General features: G+C 40.6%; 2 protein-coding genes across 2 annotated transcripts in view; one reads left to right on the top strand and one right to left on the bottom strand.

The window, feature by feature from the left end:
* The window catches only part of LOC121659366 (elongin-A2-like), a 50,721-nt gene extending 46,632 nt beyond the window's left edge, over window positions 1-4,089 (bottom strand). The window contains exon 1 of the mRNA XM_042017369.1: window positions 4,009-4,089. Within this exon, the coding sequence (XP_041873303.1) occupies window positions 4,009-4,089 (81 nt within the window). The remainder of the gene's footprint in view (window positions 1-4,008) is intronic.
* On the top strand, window positions 3,970-15,075 carry KLHL31 (kelch like family member 31). The gene is made up of 3 exons (XM_042017241.1): window positions 3,970-4,128; window positions 6,378-7,581; window positions 9,366-15,075. The coding sequence occupies exons 2-3, from the start codon at window positions 6,410-6,412 to the stop codon at window positions 10,096-10,098; spliced, it is 1,905 nt and encodes a 634-aa protein (XP_041873175.1). The 5' UTR covers window positions 3,970-4,128; window positions 6,378-6,409; the 3' UTR covers window positions 10,099-15,075.
* The last annotated feature ends 7,919 nt before the right edge of the window (window positions 15,076-22,994 follow it).

Here is a 22,994-nt window from a genome sequence, read left to right as displayed (position 1 = left end):
CGGAGCGCCCCCTGCAGCCGCGGGGGAACCATCGCACCTGCCCTGCTCACCGGGAGCCGCCAGCGCCCCTGCCGGCTGCGAGCGGAACTGCACCCGAGGGGAAAGGGCCCGACAGCTGAGAAGGCTGGCACTGGGTTTGTGATTGCCGTTACTGCCATAGTTGTTGTTGTTTTGTTTGACTGGTTATATACATATATATATATAGTAAAGAACTGTTATTCCTATTTCCCACATCTTCGCCTAAAGGCTCTTGATTTCAAAATATAATAACTTGGAGGGAAAAGGGGTTATATCTGCCACTTCAAGGGGGGCCTCTGCCTTCCTTAGCAGACACCTGTCTTTCAAAACCGAGACACCACTGAAGTTCAGTATGCTTTCACAGTTATTTGCAGTCTGCATAAGGAGTTTCACCCTTCCTAAAGGCATTGCTGGTGTGATTACTCAATACATTCAGATTAGTGCATTTAAAGATATTTTTCATAACTATTTATCATAGAGAACTAAATTTGGGCTTGAGGGTGTGTGGTACTTGGCTGAGCATACACAAAGTGATCTGAGCAAACAAAACAGTCATGATCTAGAGCTGAGCCTGAGTTTTGTTAACATCTTTAGTTGATCATAGTTTGTATCTCCACATGGCCATGGCTGTGACACTTGAGTTCCACCAACAAATCAGAGCATGTTGACTTCAAACAAAAGGCTTTATATTTCCAGAAAGAGTGCAGTAATGGTTGTGCATGGATTAGAAAAGATGGTTATAATTGCCTAAAGGACTGTCTTTGCTGACAAAAGAACTTTCCCTATTGTTGATTCTGAATCATGCACATGGAGCAAATAATAACAATTGGTTTTGTTCATTAGGCTGAGAACAACTCTCTTGAAATGTTTCCACGTTTTACTCCAAAAATGTTAAAACATTACTTCATGACCTGCTACTGCTGCATGGACTGGTAGTATTGTCCTTAGTCACTCATATAGACCAATTGATTATGAAGAAATTAATTTCTTTTTTTCCCCAAGATTCACTCATACCTAAAAGGATACATCTTGAGAGGCTCAAGATATTTTTAAAAAATGTACTACTCTCTCTTTTAAGTGAGAAGACAATGATCTTTGCAAGGACTTCAGTCAATATAAAAATGTTTTATAGCAATTAATTTCTATGTCATTTGAAAGTAAATAAGCAGAAAGAACATGCTATTTTCAAGATATAAGGGAAACAATGTTAAGAATACCTGAAAATTAAAAAGCATATTAGATCAAAGTTTGATTTTTAAAACTGTATGATTTGTATTATGTAAATTATATAGCTATATGATCTGCATTATGCAAATATATTATTTTTGATCCTGAATCAGTTATTTTTAAAAGACTTTATTGTGTGCTAATTAATGGAAAATGAGAATGACTGCTTCCAAGGCCAGCTTGTGTGCCACACAATATCCAAGTATGCTATCAGTCATCCTCTAATCTCGAAGACCAAGTAACTAAAGGTTTTGTCCTAACACAGAACCAAAGTTTCAGAACTATGTGAGATGTTTGACTTTGTCAGTTTTAGTACATTGAGATGTTGACTCAATCCCCACAAGATGGTTATCTCTACACTGCCTAGCTCAAAGCATGTTCAGTATTTTTCTGGAAATTAGAAATTACTTTTGTCTTTTCAGAGGATGCTTCTCCATTGTTGTTTCTGTTGATTTTCAACAGTGAATCATATAAGGATGTTTGGAACACATTCGTAGAGACTGAATAAGAATTAAATTTATTTTACAATGTACTAGTAAATTTTAAAGATAGGAAAATTAAAATAATATTTTATTTTCTACATATCATGATGTGTGTTTGTTCATAGGGCAAGTGTTCCCTTTATAAAGAAAACCCAACTAGCTGAAAAATAACAAAAGAAAAAAACAATCTTTCTCTGAAAAATGTTGGCCTTTTAGGGCATCTTAAAATTATGAAAATTGATAGAAGTCTGGGCATGAGCTGTTAGAGAAGGGAACACTCAGTAACTGTGATTCACTGATATGATGTGTTTGGTAGTACTGTTTTAAAAATGTGCTTGTACTACCTACAAGACCTAATATTTTCCAAGTTCTTAAAACTCATGGGCATAGTGCAAAATAAATTCTTTGTATAAAAATCATTATAACTGATCCTATTAGTGCAAAGCTTCAAAGTCTTAAAGATAGGTGTTGATATAAGTAATTTTATAATTAGATTGAACTGCCAAATTAAAATATATTGAGATGTTTAAAGATGATATATATGTCATCCAGCATATTAAATTAATGCTATAGTTAGTTGTATTTTTCAGGCAGTAGGAATCTACATGTGAGGGAAAAAAAAGAAAGTATTAGATGGAGACTCCCTTTTTACAGGGAATCACAAGGAAAAGATGAGACGGGATGGGTACAAGTTACTCCTGGGGAGATTATGTCTTGACACAAGAGGAAAAAATGAGAACAATCAACCATTTAAATAATTTCCCCAGGGAAGTAAGTGGTGGATTCCCCAAAGCTGGACACTTTTAAAGATTTACCTGAAGGGAGTGCTGGGCCTTCTTGTCAAGGCAATGCTTTTGCCAAGAAAGGTGGGACCAGATGATCCTTGATATTCCTTCCAACCTGGTATTCCATGATGCTATGAAAATAAGGCTTTATCCTTGATTTTTCATAGCTGTGGCCCTATTTTTCAAAAGGAAACCTGGTCACCTTGTTGCTTTTGGGAGGGCTGAGCCCTATGTCCCTCTCCTTTGCTCTCATTTCACACATTTGACATTCCAATTCTGTTTTTTCATTCTTACCTTGTGATGTTCTGTAGCTCCACCGGCACAGCGATGCCCTTTTGTTCAAAAGGACAAGTGTTACTTTGCAGTGGTTGGTGTAAAAGCCCATCCAAGCCTGAACGCAACCCAATAAATCTGTCTGATTAAGCATTCTACAAAGCACAGCCAAGAGAAAATCTTCCTGTTCTTATTCTTCCACTTCTCCCAATACCCTTCCCTTCCCCTGCAGACACTTGCACTTTTTTCTTTCTCCCAGGGGATGAAATTCTCCTGGGATGTGGAGGTTTGACTTTATATGATTCCTGAGGTTGCCTAGCAAGGATGTGGAGGTAAGCTATTCCAGTGTACACTATAACCACCAAGTTAGGATACACACTTGAGAGACAGAAGATCAAAGTTCACATCTCTGTATCAGGATGTGAGCCATTATCCTTGAAAGCTGAGGCAAGTCTTTATGGAAGCAGTGACCTAACTCCACAAACAGGACATGACTGAATCCCTGTCAGCTGGTCTCCTTTCCTCTGACTGCATTTAGGCATGGAAAATCTAAGAAAGTGTAAAGTGCCAGCTTTTGCGTGGTGTTTTCTGTGGGTTATTTTAGGTCACAGAACAATATAATCCTAAAATGGGTTTTGATGGGACCTTCAAAGACTATCTAGTTCCAACCCCCCTGCCATGGGACATCTTCTGCTAGACAAAGTTGTTTAAAGTTCCATCCTTGAACACTGTTAAACATCCGTGAACTGTTGTTGAAGTTCCTGGCCTTGAACACTTCCAGGGATGGGGCATCCAGAGCTTCTCTATGCATCCTGTTCCAGTGCTTCACACCCTCATCATAAAAACTGTCTTCCTTATGTCCAGTCTAAACCTGTGCCCCTCCCTAGCCTCATGGCTTTCTCCCAGGCTCCCAGCTGGGCGCTGGGGAACCCCTTGGTTCACCATACACCCTACACCTGGGACAATTATTACCTGCTGTAATTATCTTCACCTTACCCTCTCTTTCCTCCCCTGTACCTGTGCATTTGCAGGATCCAGCCTTGTCCTCCTGATTTCCAGTGGCCAGGCAGCCCAGGGAAGCTGAGCTCCCGTGGCTGGGCAGAGGCAGGGAGCAAGGCATGGAGAGGAGGGGTCATTTTAAAGAGCACCAGAGCACAGGCTCCGGTCTCTTGCTCACTGTGACGGCAAAGTGCCTCACTGAAAACCAGTGAGCTGACACTTACCAAGTGGCCTCTGATCTTTCTCACTCTTTTTCCCCACACTTCCTCTTTTTTTTGTGTTCGCATTTTCCAAGGAAGAGGCATTTTCACGGACAGCTCTGGGACTGTATCTTTCTGAGGAGGGTAAGAGGTTTTTAACTCCTCACTTTGATAGTTTTTAGAAGGTGGCATTTTAAAGTGGGGGGGAGGCTGGTTGGTTGAATGCATTGTTTGGGGACCCCAAGTGTCCTTTGGCATGACTGGTACTTAAGCTAAAATAAATTAGGTGAAAGCAAACAATTATAGAAGACCAAATCACCCAGGATTTTCAAAGTTCAGTAACTTGGTTTTATTATAGGATTGTTTGATTTGTTTCACTGGGTTTACATGTCCCGTCACTTACAGTGCTTGTACATTAAGCTAGCTTGTGAAATTTCTGCTGATGAAAAGGTGTTTCTCAGGAAAAAGTTTTGGATAGTGAGAATTTTTGAACAGTGAGCTTAAAGTGTCACATTTAAATGAGCTCTGCAATGAGGCAATAAACATTAAGTGCTACATATATTAGAAATTTTAAGTTACAATCTCTAAAAATACTTAGAACAACAGATACGGCTGCCAAAGAATATGCACTCGCCAACTTTAAAATTGTGACTATTCATATGCAAAGCTATATGTGTATAACAGACAGAGATATCCAAGAGTTTTGTTTCACTTTTTTCCCATGCCAGCAAATACATGCAACACTTGCAACATCACAGGTTTTTTGCAACAAAAGTTGCGTTAAACAGCCAAGTATACTAAAACACCAGCTCTGCCTTCAAGTGAACCTGTCTTAAAATGGCAAGCTGCTGGGAGGTTGCTATTCTGGGAGGTGACTCTGATAGGTCTCAACAGATGCAGCTCCTGGAATGCAGCCGGAGCTGGGGAGCCGGGCAGCAGCTGACCCCTGCGCTGGCACACTGGCATATCAGGGATCACAGCTCACGTCAGCACAGGCTGACACTGACACTTGGGGCACACATGGCCTCTCCCTCGCCTGCTCTGCACATGGTCATCACCCAGCAGCAGCAGCAAATACTGCTGGTGCTCACAGGCACCAACCATTCCTTTCTATAATTATATTACCATTTATTACATGCTGTGTGCTTAAGGAATAAATGATGTGCTGAGATTCTAGATTGAAATATTACTGAAGTCTTTTTATTAAGTTATCTACAATAAACCAGTCATTTGATTTATCATTAAGTAGCATTTTTTCATGTTCAGGTTTTTATGACTGCAAGGATCACAAAGAAAATTAGCATGTGTAAATTGTTTTAAAATATATACTGAATGCTGATCTTCACAATTCTGTTTAAATTGTGTTATTGAAGATCAGTGCTTTCCTTCAAGTATATTTGCACATACATATTTTTGTTTTAAGTAACTCCCTTGTTACTAGGAGTTGTTACTCACATTGCATTTGACAAAATTTGGCTCTTCATTTCATTGAGAGCTTGCCTAGAGCTGTTACATATAATTTAAATATGTGTTCTAACGTAACTGTATGGGACTGATTCTTACCTTCACATATGCAGAACTTGTTTAAAATAACACATCCTGATACTTTGCATGACATTTTGTCAAATAGAAGTTAGACCTCTTCTCCCTAAATCACCACAAAATCCTAAAAGTAAGATTATAGATTTCAAATTACTGATACTGAAAAGCAATCAAAGTATGCTATGAGCAGAAAATATTTGCACATCTGACATGGGAAATAGAACACTATCAGTCTATAAAATCAAAAGTTACAAAAACCTGGAAGCAGTTTGGAGTAGAACCTAAATCTAAAATCAATATGACATCATATTAAAATCCTCTTTCTCTTTATGTCTCATCTCACTTTTGTTTCTTTAAGAATTTTTCCCAGTCTTAGTATTTCCTGGTCAAGTTCTGAACTCACCTGTAAGTCTGTACCCTTACAGACAGGTTAGGGCCCATATTTTTTCCTATATTGGAAAGTTGAGGGCCCATATTTTTCCTATATTTCAGGCTAATGAATTCAGGTCTAGAACCTGTCTGTTTTAAACAAATATATACAAAATTTTACACTCTGGCAAACCCATTTAGAGAATTTAACTTTCTGAATGTGGTGATAATAGGTGAATGTTAATTTATGACCTTGTTATTTAAAACAAAAAGGAATTACTGAATTACTTGTGGGTGTATTCTTCACAATTGGAGTATTGATTGTTATTAATAAGCAGCCATGCTACAACCTAGAATTTAGGAAGACAGATTATCCTGTGTGTTTGATTTTGTGGCATTATATGTATTGACAAAGGTTAGATTTGTTGCATCATCACATAGCTATTAAATTTCACAACTGTGGTGTTTAATTTTATTTTTAGCAAGTGCTTGGCTGTAATATTTCATTGCAGTCATGGCCCCTAAGAAGAAGAATGTGAAAAAGAACAAAGCAGATATCAATGAAACAACTATCATTGTGGAAGATGGCCCCCTCAGTAAACTAAATGGCTTGAATGGACTCTTGGAAGGAGGAAATGGTTTCAGCTGCATCTCATCTGAGGTTTCTGACCCATCATACTGCCCAAACCTCTTGGAAGGTCTAAGCAAAATGAGACAAGAAAATTTCCTTTGTGACTTGACTATCAGTACCAAAACCAAATCCTTCAGTGTTCATAAGGTAGTGATGGCTTCAAGCAGTGAATACTTTCACAACATCTTAAAGAAAGATCCATCTACTCAAAGGGTGGACCTCAATGATGTGTCCCCATTGGGTCTAGCTACTGTTATCACCTATGCTTACACTGGAAAACTTACTCTCTCACTTTATACAATAGGTAGTATCATTTCCACAGCAATTTATCTACAGATTCACACCCTTACAAAGATGTGCTGTGATTTTCTAGTCCAAGAAATCAGTGTTGAGAACTGTATGTACATTGCCAATATTGCAGAAACATATGGACTAAAAACAACCAAGGAAGCAGCACACAAATTTATTAAAGACAACTTCATTGAATTTTCAGAAACTGATCAGTTCCTAAAACTTACTTTTGATCAGATTAATGAACTTCTTGCAGATGATGACTTGCAGTTGCCTTCTGAAATTGTTGCATTCCAGATTGCAATAAAATGGCTGGAATTTGACCAAAAAAGAGTAAAGTTTGCTGCCAATCTCTTAAGTAACATCCGTTTTGGTACCATCTCAGCTCAAGACCTCGTCAATTACGTTCAGACTGTGCCAAGAATGATGCAAGATGCAGACTGCCATAAGCTCCTAGTGGATGCCATGAACTATCACTTGCTTCCCTATCACCAGAATACACTTCAGTCCAGAAGAACAAGGATCCGTGGAGGTTTCAGAGTCTTAGTTACTGTTGGGGGACGCCCTGCTTTAACAGAAAAGTCTCTTAGCAGAGACATCTTATACAGAGATCCTGAAAACGGATGGAAGAAGCTAAGTGAAATGCCTGCTAAAAGTTTTAATCAGTGTGTCACAGTGATGGATGGATTTCTCTATGTGGCTGGTGGGGAAGACCAGAATGATGCCAGGAACCAAGCCAAGCATGCAGTCAGCAATTTCTGCAGGTAACTGGCTCTTTCTTTAAAAAGGTTAGAGGTATGTATTCCACAGAAGGCAGATAGATAGACTAAGCTGGTTTGTGATGCAACATGGACCACTTGGATAAAGAGAAAGGGGACAATGTGGGGGAGGTACAGATGCTCTTCTATATTACACTTTGAATGAGCAGAAATATGCAACTGGAGTTCTCCAAAAAACTTCACCATGGTTACATATGCACACTGAGAAGTGAGGAAAAACTGAGAAAACTTATTCCAAGTGGAGGAAATAGATAGGAACATAAATAGGAAGTCATGGGATGTTCTAAGGAGACTTCTCAAATTTTTGAAAGCTTTTGATGCCTCACAGAAAGTTCAGAAAAACACCTTTTAGGTATTATAGACTTCACTTTCTATGCACCATTCATCATATTTTCAACAGCTTTTATATTGCATTTCATATCCTTTATTTTTTAATTATTATTATCTAGAGTTTAGAAACAATGGTACCATTGCTTGAAGACTGTCTTTTACAGTGTACCCCGAATAATACCTCGCTTCTGAAATACTGCAGTTCCTATCTATAGTCATCCGAGACTGCACTGGTGATAGCATGGCCAGAAGAGTGCATACACTAACATGCAATGCCACATGGGTGGTACTAGTTTTTAAATAGTTCAGCCTGAAAGCTGGCAGTGCACAGTAGCTTGAAGCAAGGGCTGGGGGTGAGAAAACTTTTGTCTACTAAGACTACGGACGTGCAATGGCATTACACAGCCACAGTTCTACCAGTGCTTCCTTTTCTGCTCCCAGAAGGAACAGTCAGCTTCTCCTGAGGACCTCAACCAGTACATGAAGTTCATGAATGAAGAACATTCTCTAGATCAATTTTATTGTGTAAACTACTTCGTCAGAAAAATATCTCACATAAAAGAGGTTATGCTCTCTTGACCTTCTGCCTTTAAGCTATGCCTCACATTGTCACAAGGAGCTGTGTGCTCATTGCACACCTTGGTAGCAGGGAGGAGGTGGGGGAATCCTCGTTGTGCCCTTAACTGTGAGCATGTCAAGTCACATCAGTATGTCTGTGGACTTGCAGATGACAATGCTGAATGACATATAGCAATTAGTATTTACATTCCCATAGTCTTTTTCTCATGTGATTCTCTGGTCCCCTTAGCATCCAACAGAAGTGTGTGCATCTACTAATGTACCTCACTCAGCATCTTCAGGAGTCATAATTTGACATTTCCTATTTCAGAGTTGCTCATTTAAATGTCAAGGACAATGAATGTTATTTCAGATAGGAATGGTGTTAGAAAGCACAGATGCTCTTTCTAGATAAAACTTACTCCATGTGAGTGGCAGGGAAAGCATATTCACCATTTAGAAAGCACTAAGAGGATGCAAGTATAAATCACCACCTAAAGTTTTTAAAAACTTTATGAGTAAATTTACACATCTTTGCTGTGGGTGTAAATTGCAAAGAAACTTCTAAAATTTCTACTGTATCTTGAAAGTATCTCTTCCTAGTACTCTAATGAGATTATTGTACAAAATCAAATTACAGAAGAATCAGATTTACTTCATTAAAATAATACCGGGTTTGAATGATACAAACATGTTTTTTCTCCAATCAAAACCTAAATTTACTGGAAATTTAATCAGGAATACCAGTTTCATTATGCTGACTTTTAATAGGCTGAATAACTAACTAAAGTTTTAGCAACTTTGCTCTTGCAGCCATGGCAGAGGAGTCCTGTATAATTTAGCAGAACAATATATAAGACCTTCTTTTTTTAACCTTTCAGATATGACCCTCGTTTCAACAGCTGGATTCACTTGGCAAACATGAATCAGCGACGCACCCACTTCAGCCTGAATGTGTTCAATGGCCTCCTCTTCGCAGTGGGTGGCCGCAACTCCGAGGGCTGCCTCTCCTCTGTCGAGTGCTACGTGCCTGCAACTAACCAGTGGCAGATGAAGGCCCCGCTGGAGGTGCCCCGGTGCTGCCACGCCAGCGCAGTGGTGGATGGCCAGATCCTGGTCACAGGAGGTTACATCAATAACGCTTACTCTCGCTCGGTGTGCATGTATGACCCCAGCAAAGATAGCTGGCAGGATAAGGCCAGCCTCAGCACCCCAAGGGGCTGGCACTGCGCAGTGTCCCTCCTGGAGAGGGTCTACGTCATGGGTGGGTCTCAGCTGGGGGGACGAGCTGAAAGGGTCGATGTTCTCCCTGTGGAGTGTTACAGCCCATACATGGGGCAATGGAATTACGTGGCGCCACTTCAAACCGGAGTTAGCACGGCTGGCGCCTCCACCCTTAATGGGAAAATTTACTTAGTGGGTGGCTGGAATGAAATAGAGAAAAAGTACAAGAAATGCATTCAGTGCTATAACCCAGATCTCAATGAATGGACAGAGGAAGATGAGCTGCCTGAGGCCACTGTGGGCGTATCCTGCTGTACTATATCTATGCCCAACACTAAGACAAGGGAGTCCAGGGCCAGCTCAGTCTCTTCTGTCCCAGTCAGTATCTAGACAGGTCTAACCAGCAATAAGTAAAACTGTTTACCAGCACAGCAGTATAATTAACCCTTTAAGTAGAATTTTTGTGCTTATGTGGAAAAAAAAAATCATTGGCTTTGCAAATGTTTTAACAGTACAAACTGGCCAGTTTTCATGAACTTCAGTACAGGTGGCATGAAAGAGCACATTAGGGATAAGATCAGTTTTCTTAGCAGGAACAGAGAGTTAACCCATAATCACAGCATTTCATTCTCTTCCTGACTTTGCCGCTTTTTCCTGACCATCTGTGGCAAATCATTTCATTTCTTTATGCCTTGGTTTCCTTACCTGTAAAATTGAGATAAACTTGCTTCAGAAGATTGTTATGAGGCTTTTTAATACTAAGTTTTAAACACTTTCAGAACCCCATATGAAAGTCAAATATGACTAGTAATAAATCTCAATATAGATCAGAAATGTTCCATGTCATCATAAAATTGATCAGTTTTGTTCTTTTCTAAGCATTTTCTATTTTCACAAACAGAAGGGGGAAAAAAAAAGGCAGACCAAAAATATTGCATATAGCATGTGCATACTTTCCTTTTGGGGCAGGGGTATTCACAAAAAATCTCAAAGCATTTTCTCCTTCAGAAGGTAGAAAAAGATCTTCATCTTCTGCCTGAAATATCACAGGGGGTCCGATGCTGGTCAGCACCAGTATGCCATGACCTTCCTAGAGAGAGAATCCTGCAAGGAACAACTCTTCCAGGGGCAGTGGCAGGCCTCCCTGGGCAGCAGGGGATTTCAGCAAGTGTAGCAACTTCTCTGCTGCAAGTGATTCCAGCTCTTGGGAAAATCACCCAAGACAAACTCGGGGACAGAGAGACAGGAGCCCTGTTTGGGAGTTCCACAGAGGAAGCCTTTATTGTCCAGCAGCCCCTGTACAAGGAAGGCCAGCAACACCCTGCTCAGGGCAGAAACAGGGGTCTTTTTATGGGAAAGGCAGGGGGTGGGGTAGAAACCAATTAGCCAACTGGGTACAGACTATTACCGTATAGAAACAAGGCATGCTGGGGGTGGTTCACTTTGTCACCATGACCCAGAGGAAGGTTGCTTATCTCTGGGGACAGTCTTTTTGGGCTCTGGCCTCTCTCCTCCAAGGGAGTGCCGAGGGCTCACAGCCCTCCACAATGAAACCTGTTAATTCCTATATCAAATGCTGCGACATGGCTTTCAAGATCTGAATCCACAAAATACTTTAGCTCCTGTAAGCACTATGGGCCAGCCCCAAGGGCTACCTTGGGTGCTGGATGGCTCTCCTGACCTCCATGTACACCAAGGAGCATCACCTCATCCTCCTCCTCATGCCAGGGAGACACCCCTCTCACGCCAGGTGGAAAATCCTGGAAGCTGAGTTCATGCCAGGAGACACCAAGGACTAATGGCATCTGAACCTGGGGAAGATGCACAGAGCAAACTCCCTTGCCTTACTCCAGCAAGTAACCAGTGGAGTGAGGAACACAGATGGAATAAAGACTTCAGGATCTGCCCTTTGGAATTTGTGTGGAAAACAAGGAATCATGGGAAAACTCCCTTAGTAGAAACAAAGAGGTGACACCTTTCTTCCCAGGTGTAGGCACAACACCACCCAAAGTAACCTTCTCCTGGGCATACCATTATGCATCTTCTGAAGCCTTCATTACAGCCCTTTTTATGGAGATTTCATTCACATTATTCCAAAGGCTAGACTAATGCTCTTTTTGTCGAAGTTTTCCCAGTGAATAGAGTGGAGTCTTCACCCAACTTAGTTTACCTTCCAAGAACTTTTCTTCCTGATTTCAGCATGAAGTGGGGGAATTAAGCATGAAACCTAATCCTATTCCCATAGCCAAAAGGATATGCAGCCCATCATGTCCCCTGAGGATTTGATACCAAAGGACTGCTTTCAGCACAAAATGTCTACATCCTTCTTTTGGGAAGAAAGGAGGGAATACAAGGAATTTAAATGATGTAATATAACCAAAAGGGCAGAAGCTCACTCAACCAATTCATAGAGGCTTCACATTCAATTTCCTCAGACTATCATTGACTATCATTGACACCTCCAGGCTTCAGTGCCAATGAGAAGCCATGCTCTTAGCAATGTTTATGAGGCAGACAAATTTTTATCTCATTTGCAGAAAGGGAACACTATAAAATTGTCTGTCAGTGCAGATGTTGTTGAGGCAAGCATTTTCAAGACCCAAGCTGTCTGTAGCTTTGTTAAAGCTGTATATTGAGGATCAGGATGAGCGTGACATGGTATTAGAGATGAAGTAATTCACTCTGTTGGTTGGGATTAAACTCCATGGTACTCAGTCCTGTTTTCCAGTTCTAACTTAGGGCTCATGTTTGTATCCTGACTGCACAATTTTAAATTTCAAATTGTGTTTTTGAGTGCTGCGTGTTATTAGAATATACTGTCTTGCAATGACTTGTGGTCAGAGTAGCACTGTCATATATATTTTGATTCATTTAATTGGCATATAGTTGTCCTCTACCCCATATAATTCAAATTAATAACAAATGTGGAACAGAGTAACAGAGTAAGATTACTTTAAGTATGAAAATTCTGTTCTTGCCCATTCCAGTCACCAAAAGCTTTTCCTGAAGGAGAGAAAAATTTCTCTTTCCCCAAGTCATGACCATGTGTTCCACATGAATGCATTTCGGAAGCTCTTTAGAAATAACCATCTGTTCCAATATTTTTTTGTAAATTTTTTTAAATCCATCCAGTCCAATTAAGACACCTGTACACATGCAATTACAACAGTATACATGGTGTAGTTATTTAGTTTTTATAAGGTATCCATAATGTTGTATTTACGAATTGAAAAAACAACTATTATGGCCTCAAACAGACACTGGATGGAATTGTCATATGCAAGTGTCTCTTTTTCCCTTTAGGAATTCAGTTCCAAAATGCTATGAATACTCAGACATTGCTGCATGCTTTCCTGGTTTTGAGCCAGCACTTCATATACATCAACAACTATCTTGGTTTTGGGTAGTAAATTATTTATGAATGATGGGCTAAGTGCAATGAAACTTCTTACTACTTAAAGGGTTAAAAACTTTGGGGGCCAAATCCTTTTCATCTTACTCACAAAAAAAAAGGTTCCATTGACTTCAGTGGGACTACTGAATAAGATGTACAGGATTTTGAACTCTTGGCCAAATTCTGGCAGAACAGTAGATAAAACTGTCGTACCCAGAAGGAAGACTGCTCCTCTGCCTCCAGTGCCCTTGGCCACGACAAATCCATGAGGACATGTCCTAGGACAGGAGCCAAATACCGCTGGCCATGCGTTCCTTCTGTAGCACAAGTTAGGTACATACTTCAGGCCAAAAATTTTAGGTAGATTAACAAATGGTATTGTTAACAATGTAACATTTCAGGCTGGCTTTACATTTTTTTCTCTAAGCATCTGTTTAGGCTTCAACTGCACATTGAGCCAGGATTTGGCCCTTAATATGTGACACTATTAGCTGGACTTAATATTATGTTGAATCATACTATGTACTGACCTATTTGTGACATTTTTCTGTATGACCTTCTTTTGTTAGAACTGTGAAAATTATTTGTATGTTCTGTTTTATGGGATGGTGTTCTTTCATTGTCTGGTACCGTATTATCAATCTCTAGATGTTTAATAACAACATCTCAGTTGAACTTGAACTATTGTATATACCAAAAAGAAGTTTTAAAGTACAAGGAAGTACTGTATACAGTAATATTAAGTAGAGCAGAGGGCTTCCAACTGTATGAGATGCAGATTGTTAAAGCACTACAGGGATCTTCTTTAATGCTATACTAGTAGTAGGGAAAAAAAACCAACCAAACAAAACAAATTAATATAAGCTGTTACCCTCAAAATTTTGTATAAAATGCCTATGCATTTTATAGTCAATACCTGTGCTTCAAATTCAGATCTGAAAAATAAGCTTTCTTCAGTCTGTGAGTGAAGCAATTTGCTAGGGTTTGTTTTCTTGTTTATTCCTGACTGTTTAGGCGCATGGAAGTGTGTTAGAGATTGTGAGGCAGGAACTTACTCTTGGAAAGTTGTGCTGAAAGGAAGATGTGGTGTTTAGTCCTTAATCAAGATGAGATCATGATCATTTAATCTCTTCTTGAAGTTAACCTGCAAGATCATCTGTGGATCAGTCAAGACTCCAGTAGATCATCTGTGGATCAGTCAAGACTCCAGTAAACTTGAATCCCTCAAAGAGGGAAGCAAGCAAAATTAGCACCAACCAAGCCCAACATCACAGAATCACAGAATATTCTGAATCGGAAGGGATCCTCAAGTATCACAGAGTCCAGCTTTTAAGTGAATGGCCTGTATGGGGATCAAACCCACAACCTTGTTAATAAATGAGTTGCTGGTGCTCATTTGCAAGTGTGACCCTGCTCAGAGCTCTCTTCCCAGAAGTTCCCTAAAGAATAAAGGAAAACACATGCAATTCTATACAGCTCGTGTGAGATTTGGTTAATATCAGATAAGTTTTGCCATGCAAAAGACATACTCGTCTTAATGAAAATTTTCAATAACAATATAAGCAATTAACAAACTTATGAGGAATAGGCAATTTCTGTTAGTAAGAATGGGAACACACACATTTAGATGAACTGTGAAAGGAAGATGATGTTACTCTAGTTGCAGTCTTAGCAGTTTCTTTATTGACAAGAAAAGTTAAAAATATAACTTATTTGTATAAAGCATTTTCCTGGCTTATAGGTGTTAGATTGGTCATACAGAAGGGTTTTCTAAGTGTACACTTTAAAGATGGACTGTGATAACACAAGGGAACATATTACAACAGAAAAAAATCTGTAAGTGTAATGTGAGAATGTTACTACTTAAAAATTGAAATTTGTAGTGCAGCAAGTTGTCATTAAGAGGAAAACAGCATGTTGGTATTTTTCATTGTGTGCTTTAAATAAAACTGTTGACACATGGCACAGACAAATTATTCTTGTTTTAAAATGAGTTGGAAACTGCGAGACTGTCTTTCTGATGAACACCTTGTTGCAGTTGAAATATGCTTTGTTTTCTGAGCCCCAGGCTGATCCTTGCTTTCATATCAGCCAACTGGAATGTTTGTTACACCCAGGCTGTCAAACCACTTTCACAATAAGCTGCACAATGTGACACTGGAGCCACTTTTCTCTTTTCCATTTTATTAGAAGGGCAACAACTTGCTTTTTAACCATGAATTTCAGTCTTTTGTTGTGATCAAAATTCGTAACAAGAAGTGATGATAAATCAGATGTCTGATTAGCAACTGAACATGTTTTCATTTGGACTGTATGGGTAACAGTACCAAAAATAAAAACATCTAAATTTCAAGAAAAAATTTATTCCATATTCTGAAGAGAAATTAATTTGTGCCGCAGATGAGAGGGTTTGAGATACCAAAAATTGCTCCCTGTGTTTTGACACCAAGGACTTGGTTCAAAGTGTGATTCTATAGGTCACAACCTGAAGGGTTACCTGGCCTGTAGCTGTGCAGAGATCATGACTGGGTTCCTAAGATTCCATAATACACAAGGACACAGAGGCTTTATTCTCTAAAATGTTCTACTTTATTACAGATTACCACAAAAATTGCTGCTAGCAAGTATACCGATAGTTATTACAGCTAATATGAAGATTAATAAAGTGAATATGAATTAATATATGTCAATCTATTACAATTATTTTCAGCAATCAATAATACAGTATCAGTCAATAGTATGGTGTCAATCAATACTAGCATCAAACAGTATGGTAGTACACCCAATGACAGCAACCACCAAGTAGGCATGGACTATTAAAATTACTGCAGCTTACCAGTGAAACAAACTGACCAACAATAATATTACAGCAAATATGCTTAATATATGTAATATTTACAGTCAGCAAATTAGCCAGATTTTTAAAGAAGACAAACCATCCCAAAAGGGAGGAACAAACTGATCCTGGAGGGGACACCCAACCATCCCCAAAAGAAGGGAAGAAAGAAAGACCTAAGCAGTAAGAAAACAGACAGTTTCCCTTCAAAACAGATCCCTGACACAGAGTCTTGAGTCAACCAGCATTCCCACTGAGTCCAAGAGAGTGGACAGTTCACGTGGGATTCAGCTGGGAAGTCCTCAGAGGGAGACAATTTTAGTCCATTTTATAACAGAGAGATGTGTGTGTAGGAGATTCTACTTTGAGCAGTTAATAGATGATGTTAATTTCTATTTTTCACCTCTAACAGGCAATAGATTATTCTGTTTTCTGATTTTTTACAGCAATTTTATATCCCCATGTTGTTTTCCATTTTCTCAGACAGTAAACTGTCATTACAGTCTCTTGGGTTTGCGCTTATTCTGGTTCCTTGGGATGTCTCTGGTTTCTAGGTCCCCGGCTGCACTTTTCAAGAATGCTTGTGGCTCCCAGGCCTAGTCTTCAGCCTCGCAGTCTCAGGCTGGCAGACCTCTGTCTCTCATGATTTTCAACCAATAATTTCTTCTGTACAGCAATTTCCCTCTTCTAACCAGGTTGCTCACAGCTGGGTAAGCCAAGGCAGCCAGGTGAGCCTGCTGGCTCTGAACCAGGACCCATGCTCATCTGGAGCAGCAGCTGGACTCCTTAGGGCACCTGAAAAGCCACTGCATGCCTGTGGGTGTGCTTACCTGCACATCAAGTCTGGGGATCAGGACTCAGTTGTCTAAATGTCCCTTGTGCAGATGGCCCTGGTGCTGAAGAGCATTTCAAAAGGCACTGGGTGTCCAGCTATGGCCACTAAGTCAAGCCTGGAGAAGGGGATCTATTTGCCCCTCTAGTCTCCACACTGCAGTCCAGAAGTGAATGGCTGACCTGTGTGTGTGCTGGTATGTCCACTAGTCCTGGCTGCCTTGGGTAGTGATGATGATTATGTGACAACAAAAGGGACGATTTTGCTTCAAAATTCAGGGATGGTTTTGGGGAGCCAAGCCAGACTGTATTGTAAGAACTGCTAGAAAGACAGAAATTACAATTAAACTATGTGAAAATATTGTAAGCAAGTCTCGAAAAATGCACTATTTGCCAGCACTACCAAGGTAAACATGGATTAAAGTAGAAACTATCTGGATCCTTTATTTCTTATAATATTTGCCTTGTTTATTAAGGGTTTGGGAAAACTTATTTTTCTGTATTGCAGCTATATTTCAGAGCTTACTATGTCATCATTTTCCTCCAAAAACAGCTAAATAATACGAGTGAAATATTTAGTTAGAGACAGCTGGTTTTCTGTAAATTATCCATAGTTTAACTCTAGGTCTTGCATAGATTTATGGTGTTCAGTATAGCAACTTAAACCCAGTATGTAGAGGCCTATAAATTGGTACCCTGCTTCTTTTCATGGAATGCTTATAGGATAAATGTTACCCAAGATTATGTACTCTTTTTTCATTTGAAGGACACCATGTATTCTATAAGTAAAATGCCTGTGTAGCACAGGAAATTCCACCTGAATATGAGGAAGAACTTTACTGTGCAGGTGACTGTGCACTAGAACAGGTTACCCAGAGAAGCTGTAGAGTATCCCTCACTCAAGATACTCAAGAATCATCTGGACACAATCCTGTACCACGTACTCTAGGATGATCCTGCTTAGGCAGGAGGCTGGACAAGGTGACCCTCTGTGGTCCCTTCCAACCGGACCCATCCTGTGACTCTGTGATTCTGTAGTGATGTGAGAATAACTGAGTAGGGTCAGAATTCTACTGAATTTAATTAGAAACAGCCAAATCGAACAGACTGCTTTTGTTTTGTGTTAAATTTGTGTATGAGATTATCCTGAGCCAAACAGTAAATTTGTTGAAGTTATTTCCCTAAAGGAAGAGAATAAATTCAGATTAAAGGTCTTTCAGTCTGCAACTTGTGTTCTTTTCAGTGAAAGCAGCTGCAGAACAAATCACAGCGTCTCATTCTATGTTGGGTAATGCCGCCTTTTAACTACGGTGCAAATGGTTATGCAGGGAATATCTTTGATAAGGCTGCTCTCTGAATTGTTACTCAGATAACCAGGAATGCTGTGTTGCTTTACTGAACGCAGCAACGCTTGTCTTTCTTAGCCTGACTTAATGTCAGCTGGGCGCTTCTATTTCCTGCCTTTAGTCAAGGACACAAGGCTTGCCCAGTTAATTTAGTTTCAATCTTCAATTCGGCACCTGATGCTCACGCATCCCGAAGGAGCATCACTCTACGCGGGATCTCTGAAGAGTTTTGCTCTCCTGAATTGTTCCGGGAAGAAGACGCTGGAGGGCACCAGAGGCCGGAGATGGCGTCGGACTCCCCGCGGGCGACAAGCAGGGACAGCCGGGGACGGGCCCTGCGGCAGAGCCGGAGCTGACGCGTCCCTGCCTCTGGGCATGCGGCCGTACTGCGGCCGCGGGGACACGGGTGTCCCAGTGGGAAGCTGACGGCAGTACCGGGGGAAAGGCAGAGGGAAAGCCATCAAGTGCTTGTTTCCGGCAGCAGTGCTGGCGGCTCCGGGGAAGAGGGAGAAAGAGGGGAAAAACATACAAGGCAAGAGTTACATCATGTGCAAATGTGTATTTCAGCAGTGGTCTGCCCACTTTCTCTTCCCTCATGTCCATCTATTGCCCATAAACATCCTGGAAGAAAAGATTCGTACCTCTGGATGATCACAACAGGCTGGTGCCATGATCCTAAAACAGCAGAGTGCAATTCAACAAGGATGAACTGAAAAAATTCCCATTTGTTAAAATCAAAGGGCACAATGGTGCATGAGGTTTGACAGCATTAGTATCAGGGAAACGTTTCTTGGATCCAGGATGAATTTCTGGTCACCACAAGAGAGTACCATCCCTGCTTTCACAGGGAAAAGGACATAGTCTTGACTGGGGAGGACATACATCTGTAATGTTTTTGCTCACACCAGGGACTTGGTTTTTATGTTGCAGCTACGTGATCTCACCACCAACCTATCTGAAAGTTTTTCAGTCTCCTCTGTCAGAGCTGTTCCAGTTTGAATATATAACTTAATATTTACCACCCTTGCAGGGTAGGGAATACATTTCGTTTCAGCTTCCCAAGCCAGTCTGCTAAATGCTGGTAGCTCAGCTCAGGACCAGTTCTTGCAAGAACATATTTTGCTCTCTTCTCAGTGCAGTATGAACACATTTTTTAAATTACTGACATTTAGCAGATGGGAAAAACAGTTATTTCCTATGTTGCTGGGAGAACGGTGCAGCCAACAGATTCCTGGCCCAACTGCTGCTCTAAAGCTGTAATGCTGGTCACTGCATACACTTGAGAGTTCAGCCAGTGAATTATGGTTTGCTATAATAAGAATATTTTGCTTTCCACTAGATCACACTCAGTGGAACAACAGCAAATGCACTGAAGCAGCCAAAATGGCTGTCAGTGACATTTCAGAGTCCCTTTGCTTCATTGCTGGTGTCAAACAAGTTCTGGCAAAAGGACACCTTGGCCACATTGTCAGAAGTAACAGATCAACTCTTCTGAAGGAGGAACAGATGTGGCAGACCAGCACAGTGAACTGCAAAGCACTTAGACTGCAAAGGAATCTTAACAAAGCTGAAAAAAAGAAAGTGAAGATCGTAAATTGTGGATACAAAAATGCTGCTAGCAAGGATTTTCTTGCTATTTTCTAAGCCCGTGAGAGACTTTTCTCTCTCACAGAAGAGGTAGCAGAGTTATGTAAACAACCAAACACCTGCGGCCTTGAAAAGTCTTGTTTATAGTACAGTAGAAAAATATTTTGACAATGGATGTTTTAGGATTTTAGCCAATCACCCCAAGGGGTGGCTGATCCTTTGTCCAATTAGACTATGAAGAAAAAAGTCTATAAAAGAGTTTGTAAAATAATTAAATAGATCAATCTTGCTGCACAATTCCTGCCTGCTGGTTTTTTTCTCCTCCTCCTCCCTATAGCTGTGGGACACAGTGATATACCCTAGGGCCCAGGCCTGTGGTAATAATAAATCATGTATTAAAACTCAATGCACAGCTCTCTTAAGGTGTTATGTGAGTCATAACACCCTAAGCTGTTAGCAGCAGCTTGAATTCTTCTCTATCACACAGCATCCTTTGAAACAATAGATACACCTGTCTCCTGGACTGAAATGGTTGCAGGAAATCACAGCAAAGAGGCTTGTTCATGCAGTAGAAGCAGAGCAGGAGGATGTCAGTTTGGGTCACTACCAGAAGTGGGATCTGTTCATATGAGAAGCAAGTGTTCAAAGAATTCCCATATGATCATATCTCTTTGGAAGGGCAGAGCGCTTTAAAAAGGCCAGATCAGTCATGCATCTGGAGGAGTTGCAGGCGTTAGCTGCTGTGTAAGCTAAATGCTTTCATATCTGCCACTGCTCCTTTGAAACACTGAGGACAACCCAAGGTCAGGAAGCATAAATTTAGGCATCTATATATGCACTAGATATTAAACCTTCAGTTACAGGCAGTGCAGTCAAAGGTACACTATCAGCCAATGCAGGCACACAAATTATTTATTCGGTCACCCCCAAGTCCTACTGTAGGGTAACCTGAGTTGCTCCTCAGGCTTTACTGACTGTATTGGCTAGAGACAAGATTCACACATAAATGTCCAGCACTGCCTGTGTGCTGGGAGGGTGTCCTGTCTGGCATCCCGCCATCCCAAAAGGACATAGGTTTTCCCTTATGTTTTAAGTGCCAGGTACATCTCAGACTTCTGAAATTCTTCCAAAGGCACTAACATTTAGGCAACTGAATCAAACCACTGGTCTCCACTGATCCATTGATCTCCATAGCCAAACATAAGCAGCAAGCATATTTTTAACTTTACCTACATGTAGGCATGTTAATTTAAGAGCCTCCATCTTAAACTAATTCCACTCCAGATATTACCTGTTTTTCTCTGCCCTTGAAAATTTTGTTGGCTTGAAGTTTCATTTTGAGGCTGTTGTGTCTTCAATTTTAGAAGCTCTCATGCTTTGTTTCACTCACCTGAAGTATGTTCAACAGCTCACATTCTTAAGCCGTAACAGGCTATTGCAGAACAAATACATGTGCACACAGGTAGCTCAGTGTTTAGAGACTGCATTCAAACTTTCCTAACTGTGGCTCACTTGTGTTTTGCAAGAAAATCACTGGAAGGCAGCCCTATGGCCCTCCCTCAGCATACAGGCACAAAAATTGTAGTTATGGGTAGTTATGGGTGACACAGGAATGAATGTGTTTAAGAACATCAGAAAAAAACAGTAAAATGAAGGCAAAGGAATGGTCAGTATTAATAACCAAGGACATGAATGGAAGCAGTCAGACTGGAAAATGCTGAGGGATGAGTTGTTAATTTATACCATGACCAGAAGGCCTCTGCTCCCTCTGCAAGAGGATGGCAACAAGGATGCCACATGGGCCATGCTTCCTTCTGCTGTCCCATGAGGAAGATGAGGATACCCCAAAAGAGGTATCATGGACAACAGACAGCAACCTTGCCAGAGTTTTATGGAGAAGGAAGCTTTTGAGGATGAAATGAGGATCTGGCATTCACATCATCATTCAGCATCAGACTCTGGACCAAATTCTGGTCAAGATCAGCTTGGGAGTGATTGTTCCAGTTCACTTGCTTTGAAGTTTTTCTCCCAGCCTGCATTCTTTTGTTTTTGCTGGAATGAAACACAAAACAAAACCTGCCTGCCATTCAAACTACTCTGCTGATGACTCACTGACCCACCCAATGGCTTTAAGCTAGCAACTAGCTCACTGTCTCATTTGTGCCTTCTGAAAAACAGGGTAATGAGTTACACTTTGCTGATAATGAAAAAGTGAACATGAATGGAATTGTTCCCAGGAGGTAGATTACTAAATAAATATGCATTAAGAAGTGATCCTGAGACAAGAATATGCTTGTGGGAGCAACTGCATTTTCACTGAGGCCAGTCTTGAATAACACCCTGACTTAAAAAAGGTTGAGAGTCACCGTGACAAAGCACAAATTGTTGCCACCTTCCAGGTGCAGCTCAATCCTGTTTTTCAATCTCCTTCCACAAACAACTGGGTGCCGAGCTTAACCAGGAAACTTTGCAGTGGTGAGCGTGTTTTAGAGACATTGTCATAACAACTTCCAGACCCTTCAGTTTAGAAGGAACACCACTAACATTCACACATTCAGGACAGAACTAGTACAGTAATGTATTCACATTTATTTACTTGCATTACCATAAATTTTATAGACACAGGTGTGTTGACTAAAGACATCTATTGTGCTCAACAAAGAAATGCTCTGAACAGAAGCTCTTGGAATGGGAGCCATGAGGTAGAAAGTAACAGGAAACAGAAACAATCAATCTGAGGCAGCAGTTTTAGTACACCAACCACTCAACCATCATCAAGAGTTTAGCAGGCCTGAGGACTTTCAGAGAAAATAATTAGGTGGCTATGAGGTGTTTATAATGACTTTCTCAGAGAAGAGAGAGTGCTTCTTGGAAAAAGCATCAAAAGCGCGTGCTTGAAAATGGAAAGGGAAATGGAAAATTACTAAGTTGCAGCATAAGCTGATCAGAGGTAGGGCTTGACCTCTAAATACTGAAAGGGTTATTTTAGAAGTTTTTTTATCTGAGCAGTCACAGCACACAAAGTTGTAGTGAGTTTCTGGGAACAATCATTTAATTCCATGAGCAGTAAGCCTGGTGAAGCCTTGTTTATTTTGAACTCATGTTTTATTTTCTTACTCGCCCAACACAATAACCTCTCCTGACCCTAAAGCTCTTTATGACTTTCTCCTCACTTCCGCTGTACTTCTTCAGCATGTTTCTTCTCATGACCTCTAAATACCACCTAGGTGAAGGGCTCCCTAACAAGGGGCATGTTCTGTCCGGCAGCCTGATATCCAGGGTGAGTGGCCCA

Source organism: Corvus kubaryi, unplaced genomic scaffold (genome assembly GCF_017639235.1).
Source record: "Corvus kubaryi isolate FWS band 111438036 unplaced genomic scaffold, C.kubaryi_AGA036_p1.0 split3-73, whole genome shotgun sequence".
Classification (NCBI taxonomy): Eukaryota; Metazoa; Chordata; class Aves; order Passeriformes; family Corvidae; genus Corvus; species Corvus kubaryi.
Note: the sequence above shows the minus strand (reverse complement) of the source record. Positions and strands in the feature narration are given on the sequence as shown.